The sequence below is a fragment of the Lucilia cuprina genome, chromosome 2, assembly GCF_022045245.1.
Source record: "Lucilia cuprina isolate Lc7/37 chromosome 2, ASM2204524v1, whole genome shotgun sequence".
In the NCBI taxonomy this organism is placed as follows: domain Eukaryota; kingdom Metazoa; phylum Arthropoda; class Insecta; order Diptera; family Calliphoridae; genus Lucilia; species Lucilia cuprina.
Genome location: NC_060950.1, coordinates 55,716,536 through 55,723,869, shown reverse-complemented (window position 1 = coordinate 55,723,869; position 7,334 = coordinate 55,716,536). Strand labels below are relative to the sequence as shown.

The following is a 7,334-nucleotide window of genomic DNA, read 5'->3' as shown; positions in this document are numbered from 1 at the left end:
AAAAATAATTGTAGCTAAATGGCATGACAATAGCATCGTAAGCATTGCTTCTAACTGTCACGGACTAACACCAATCACAAAAGTAGATAGAATTGGTGTCATCAATAATAAGAGAACAAAAATTGAAGTCGATTGCCCAGCACTTGTAAAAATGTATAATAAGTATATGGGTGGTGTAGACCGCTTTGATGAGAATGTTGATTCTATGAGAGTAGCTTTACGTGGAAAAAAAATGGTGGTTTCCTCTCTTTGCATTTGGACTAGATGCCGCTTGCCAGAATGCTTGGCTCATCAAAAGAAAATGCGATAACAGCTGGACTTATTGTGAATTCCGTAGGGCAATCGTGATGTCATATTTGCGAAAATACGGAACGCAGCCAACTAAGAGCAACAATTGTGGCGTTCCCATTGTGTTGAGAGTTTCAAATGAAACTAGATTGGGAGGGTGCTCAGAGGACCATATTGAGCAGGATTGCTCACAACGTCGCTGCGGTTTTTGTCATGAACGCACTAGAAAAATGTGTGCCAAATGCAACATAGGCCTTCATATTAAATGTTGGTATAAATTCCACAACAAATAAAAAATTATATAATTATTGTTAAATCGAATGTAATGTAGTGTACCAACACTTCGCTACACACCAATATTACATATAAACAACAAATGTAAAGTGCAATTGAGTGAAATGTATCATGTTGCACATATGTTGCATTTTTAAGTACTCAATTGTACTAACCAATAAGAAAAGAGAACTGTAATTAGAATAAGATAGGATAATAATTAGAATAAGAGAGGGGATACTAAAAATATAGTATATAAACCCCGAAAATATTAAAATAAAATCAGACTTTGTTTAAACATACAAAGACTCGTTTTTATTAATTAGGGACTTTACGCTCTTCGAATTATTTCGGATATAAGCGTATTGTAGACCATAGGCACCTGGATGCCGGTCTAAGAAGAAAAGGCAAAGATACAAACCCATTACAGTAAAATTCAAAGCATTTAATAAATTATGCCCAGTGTCACCTATAGGTGACACCGCAATAAAAGCACATTTACCAATATTTTTTTTATTTTGAACTTTTTTATAGTGTAAACTAGACGTATTTTTACTATTTAGAATAAAAATAAATTGTTTCTCCCTTTGGCGAGGGTATGGGAATTGCCGGGTTAAGTGTGCACATCCTAAAAATCCATCAAGCGTCTGTTCCAAATTGGACAGTTTGATAGTCTGTTTGCTGCCACTGAGACGTCAGTATTTGTAGTCCTGCCAATAGGCCAAAAACGCACACAAACAGCACCACCCACCGACCCTTAAGAACGAATGTCAGAAAAGAAAGAATGCCCCGGTTAGGGGTTTGAAAATCTAGAGAAACTTTATTACCACAGCGTCGACAACGGTCTGAGATGAACCAAATGTTACTGCCGTCCGAACTAGTGAGGTGAAAGCACCAGGCTTATGTACTCCGCGAGATTCTGAAGCAACAAAAACAAGCACAAGTAGCCACCCCAAGCTGGCTGCTGTAAAAAACACTTTAACGTTGGTTCTTCCGAATGCCTGATAAGAATTGCCCTATAAGTGGCCTAATCCTTAAAAAAAAGTTAAGGTAAGAACAAGACCTAGTCTCAATGCCAGTGACGGATAGATTCAGCGATTAGAGAAAAGCCATATGCCAGTGACGGATAGATTCAGCGATTAGAGAAAAGCCATAAAGTTAGGCATCTTAAAGTATGCGTAGAAAAACTCTCATCGCCGCCTGCATTAGTGGATGCTTTTAAGCAAAAACTGAATTTAAGAATTGAAGAAATGGTCAAATATATATTGCTGATGAGTCTGGTTTATTTTGGAAACTTTTACCAGATAAAACGTACGTTACAATGTAAAAGAAAAGCAACGTGTAACGTTTCGGTGTTCGGCACAAATTCAGATTATAAACTCATTCTTCCATATATTGGAAGATAGTGTACATCGACAAGGTGTAATATTTTGGAAAATAGCACTAAATTGGAATAGATTCTCTCTAGTGCAATGGGAATAAACTGTTACAGTAAAAATCGCCAGCTACAACTAGCATTGAAAGTTTCCGAGAGATAGAGTCGAAACAAGAAGTCTTTCAAGGCTACCATTTAGAAAACTGCAAGCTTGGCATGCTCTATTGCTTTGTTTATGAGAGTAGAGTGGCGATTGAATATAAATCCATCCAATCCAAAAGTAAGAGTAATGTTCCATGCTTTTTCTAAGTTGTCAAATGACAGAAGCTAAAATGTGAGTAGATCCAAACCAACAAAAGGAAATATTAGATCTAGGAAATCTGGTAATATCTGCTGATGTTGAGAAAATGTTTTGCTAAATAAAAATCTACAAACCTGATCAAGAATCTATATTGCTGATAAATCTGGTTTATTCTGGAAACTTTTACAAGATAAAAGATAAGAGAGAAATGTGGAAGCAACGTAGCATATATTGGAAGATGGTGTAATTTTGGGAGATTGGAGATTGCATAAGGTGTAATATTAGCGGTAAGCACTAAATTGGAATAAATTCTCTCTAGGGCAATAGAAGTAAACTTTAATAAAGTAATAGAAATCGGTAGCTACAACTAGCATTGAAAGTTTCCCGGAGATCGAGCAAATAAATGAAAAAAATTTGCAGAGATGAACTATATGTCGAAACAAGAAGTCTGTCAAAATTACCATGGAACCCCTAGAGGTATTATTGAATACAAATTCATACAAAGAAAGAATCCAAATTATCCGATTTTTTAGTACAAATTAACTACTGTAATGTATGATAGAACTTCTGCGCCATTTTTGGCTATTTGAACTCGGATCGGAGAAGATACAAAAAAAGCGCTTTAAACAAATAGAAGTAATTGTGTTTCAAGCGAAAAGTTATGTAAAGTCATATACACAACAAACTAGGAAAGACGGGGTGTTCAGATGGCATAACTCTATCTTATAATGACTTAAAAAACGAGGACTATTTTTAGTTTTTAGAACACAATATCTCAAAAACTTTATATGAAAAATTCTTAGGCCAGATTAGGATTTTGAGATGACTGTGTTATTAAAAAAGAACAAAATTTAAAACTTTTATAGAATTAGTATTGATTCATTATAAAAGAAATTAAGAAATCTTAAAAACATCTGTTAAGAGATCAAAAATTAGGAGCCAAATTAACGCATTCGTGATAGAGTTAAATTAATTGTAGTTTTCGTTATTGTGATGATGTTTAGCATTCGATATCGAGCAGAAAATCTTATTTTGGAACTTAAACTTTATGATCATGTATAAGGTGATGCGGTTTCAAATTCTATTTATTCTATTAATAAATTTAGATGAAAATTAAAAAATTTCATAGAAAATAGTTATTGTTTTTATTATTATACTAAATGCAAAATTTTGTAAAAAAAAATCACAACAAACTAACAAAAGTTAAAACTTTAAAAATCCAAAGTTTGCAAAAGTTTTCTGTTACAAAAAAAAAAGAGAGAAATTTTTCAATAATACTTTTAATTCAATACTGAGTCCATACATAAACTTATATGTATATATATAGGATGTATAAACTATTATGATATTTACTTATTTAAACATATCAATTAAGCCTTTCTTAGTATTATGATAAGTTGTTAGATTATTATTAATTTTATATTTCAACTTCTTTAGAAAACTTACGTCAAAAATAAATTTCTTCTTCCTCCGGTTTGGTTTGAACATTTGGACGATTTGATGTTGCTGCTGTTGAAGAGGAAGTTGCTGGATTTGAGGAGGATGGTAAAGATGTTGTTGATGCTGCTGCTGTTAAATTTGACATATGAGGTATTTTTGTTTGAGCCGCTGAAGTATGGGAAATTATGCGACTGGAGGTGGGAGTAGAAGTGACGGCCGCGTTGGTTGAACCCAAAGAATAACGTTGACCATATGTAAAAGTAGCTGAGGAATCGGTGCGTGTTACTCCTGCCGAGGAGGGTGGTGTGGGTGAGGTTAGATTTACAGCATTATTGTGAGTCGTTTGTGGATGTTGTATAATGGCCGGAGAACTGCCAGTACGTGAGTGTTGTGGTATTAGTTGAGAGGCTAAAGGTGTTGAGGAATTATTACGTTTATCGGCCAATTTTAGGGGAAACATTTGTGTTACGCCTGCCGCTGAACTGGAGGAAGAGTTGTAATGATTGTTGGTGGTAAAACTATTCGATTTATCGACTTTATTTGCTGCACCCGCATTAGATGAAGAATTCGATGTGGTCGATGAAAGGGATGATAGTTTCATGGGTATTTTTTGTTTTACCACATTGGCTTGAGTTTTTGGAGCATTTGTAGCACTTAGCAGATTAACAGGTGGAGTTTTTGATATTGTCGATGCCGTGCGCCATTTATCTTTACGTCTATCCACTGTACTTGCTACAGAGGTTAGCGTAGGTGTGTTACAGGCATTTGCATTAGAAGAAACGGTATTTGCTGTTAAATCATGTACATTTGACGCACTATTCGAATCATGTACATCATTATCCAATTCATTAACATTATTTGCTGTCGAGCTTTGTAGAAGTTGTGTCGATATATTGAGTGGTGTATTGGGTGAAATGAGCAGACCTTGACTTGACAGCACTTCCATTTTTCTATACAACTGTTCACGCTGCTGTTTGATATCTTCCTGTTGAGCGTTTATTTGTTCCTGCATTTTATCGAGTGCTTCTTTTTTCTCATTCAATTCCTGTTCTTGCTGTTCCCTCTGACGCATCCAAACTGTCTTTTCTTCCTGCAGTTTATCTTGTAAATTTCTCAATTCTTCCAACTGATCATTGTGAGTGTACGAGGCTCGGGGACTTTCACGGTATAGGGCTAACTGCAGCTGCAGCGATTGTATAGTGGTCATTTGCTGTGAAATGATACACAGCAGAGTGTGTAGATTGTGGGTAACTTGTAGTAAAGCTAAATTATTATCTTTGGTTACAGCTTGACTACCACCACTGGGGTTTAATGTATCACATATTTGGGTGTCTGTTTCCCCACCAGCCGTTGCTAGAAGTGTGGATATTATTGAAGAGTTTTTGGTTTCTTTTTTAGTTTCCTCTAGTTCTTGTAAACGTGGCGATAATACTTGTAATGTGCCCAATTTGTCGGCTCTACAGGGGAAATTGTTTTTAGATCTTTTCTCATCGAAACCAGCAAAAGTTTCTGCTCTTTTGGGCAGCGTAGGAGAGTTGTAGGTATCACTGTGCTTCTCACCCACCGAACTAACAGATCTTGAGACTGGTTGTCCTGTTGCAGCCGTATAAACAGTGTAAGCTAATTGTGTTATATCCTGTACGGTATTTAAAACTTTTTTCCACAATTCGCCAGTGTCACAATCGGCTCCCACTGACAGGTCTTTATAAGAACCAAATGTAGTTAGAAATTGAGCAGCACTCATGTTGCTTGCATTAGTAATTTGCTGTTGCGATTGTTGTTCCTGTGGCTGTTGTTCGGCAAAAAGTTTTTGATCTTTTTGTATTAGATTCAATTGTAAGAGTATTTTTTCTTCTAGCAAGATAGCCTGTTCTATATCCTTTTGTCTTATTTTCTCTATTATTTCTCTTTTATTAACACCAATACGCAATTTCTCCTCATGTGTTAAATCTTCCGATTCTATGACATCGGATGAGGGACAGTCAAGTACTGCTTGACGTATGGATTGTATCCATACATTTTTATCTTTGGGAGTTTGTACTTTTAATTCGTACATTTCGGGAAACAAGGGATTCGATGAGATAATATAAATACCTCGGGATTCTGTGCCCGCCTTTTCTCTTATCAATAGTTTCTGTAGAGGCACTACACCCGCCTTGTGCTCTGGTGTGAAAAACATGTATTTATTATGAGCCGAGTTTTCATTTAAGAAACACAAACAATCTGTCAGCACCACTACAAGTACCAATTGCATTTTCGATCTACCCTGCATTAAAGTGGCTAAACCCTCAAATTTAAGTCTACGTTTAGATTCGACACCAACATCTGTTTTGCGAAAAGGTTTATTTTTGTAAATAGCAAATGATTTATTATCTATGCGATTGTAGATATCGATTTGACGTTCTCTTAGCTCTTTCTCAGCCACACAAGCATCTACATCGACCAGCAGTTCCTTAACTAAAGCTAAAGCATGCTGCAGTTTATCACATTCCAATTTATCCTCACGGGCACTCTTCAATAAAGGCTCTATTAGCAGGGGATATTTAGTTAAACGTTGTGTTACAAACAATATACATTCTGGAATACCCTTCTTTTTTAGTAGAGGATTGGTTAGACAGTGTTTATACCACTCAGAGAATGTGGGATCACGGCTGGTCATACAGGATTTAAATTGCTCCAAAGCAGAACGATGATTAGCACAAAATTCGCCATAAGCCAGACGCAAATGTTGTGCCTTTTCCAAGGAGAAAAATTCCAATAATATATCAGCTATGGAGTCTACAACAAAATGTTCTTTTTGTTTTAGCCTTAATTTCTTCAGGAAACCACAATGCAATTCCGTTAACTCTTGCAGTCTAGGAAACATTTTATTGCAATTAAGTGTTGGAAAATAGCGTTCCATACTCTCCACAAACACCTTTTGCATGACCAACAAAGTTTGACAGTGATGTTTTTCAGTCATAATGAATTCGTAAATATGTTCTTGTCTTTTGATTTGTGTATCCTTAAGGGTTTTCAATATATCCTTAGGTATACCGGGTGACCAAGAATCATGCTCTTTTAAGCATATGCCCAAAGCAGAATCGGCTTTTAGATCATGAGCTTCTATGGGGGCATCATTTAAAAATTCGGATCTTATTAAAGGTGTATTATCATCATTATAGTTGGAATTTTGTTCAGTACCATCATAGAAATCTTGTCCCATATCATTTTTATCCGATTTTTTAGTTAGGCCGCCTACTAGGCCAGCAGTACTTCCCTTTTTACCGCCACTGCCGCTACCACCTCCTTTACACTCTAGCTGATGATCTTTTAGAGTACCCAAGGACAAACTAACACCACAAACATCACAATTGGCCACCTGACCACCAATTGATTTCATTTTTGTTTTATCTTTTTTCTTGCGGAAAAACAATGAACCACGTTTACGTCTTTTCTCTACGTTATCGTATACTTCAATTTTAGCATGTGCCCTCAAAAGACTTTGATTTTCATCTTCACTATCGGTTAAATGTCTAGCTATAGCTTTAATATCCTCTTTAGCTACTATCGATGATGTGGAAATACTTTTCTGCAAAGGTATACGGCTAATAATTTCGGTGGCCAAACTTCTTTTAGCGGCAATGCGTTCAAAATCTCTTGCTAGCTCTGCCTCAT

At 36.0% G+C, this 7,334-nt stretch overlaps 1 protein-coding gene across 1 annotated transcript in view; it reads right to left on the bottom strand.

The window, feature by feature from the left end:
* The window catches only part of LOC111685540 (A-kinase anchor protein 13), a 62,057-nt gene that overhangs the window by 54,454 nt on the left and 269 nt on the right, over window positions 1-7,334 (bottom strand). Inside the window, exon 2 of the mRNA XM_046955577.1 lies at window positions 3,684-7,329. Coding sequence (XP_046811533.1) covers window positions 3,685-7,329 — 3,645 coding nt within the window. The 3' untranslated portion in view covers window position 3,684. The remainder of the gene's footprint in view (window positions 1-3,683; window positions 7,330-7,334) is intronic.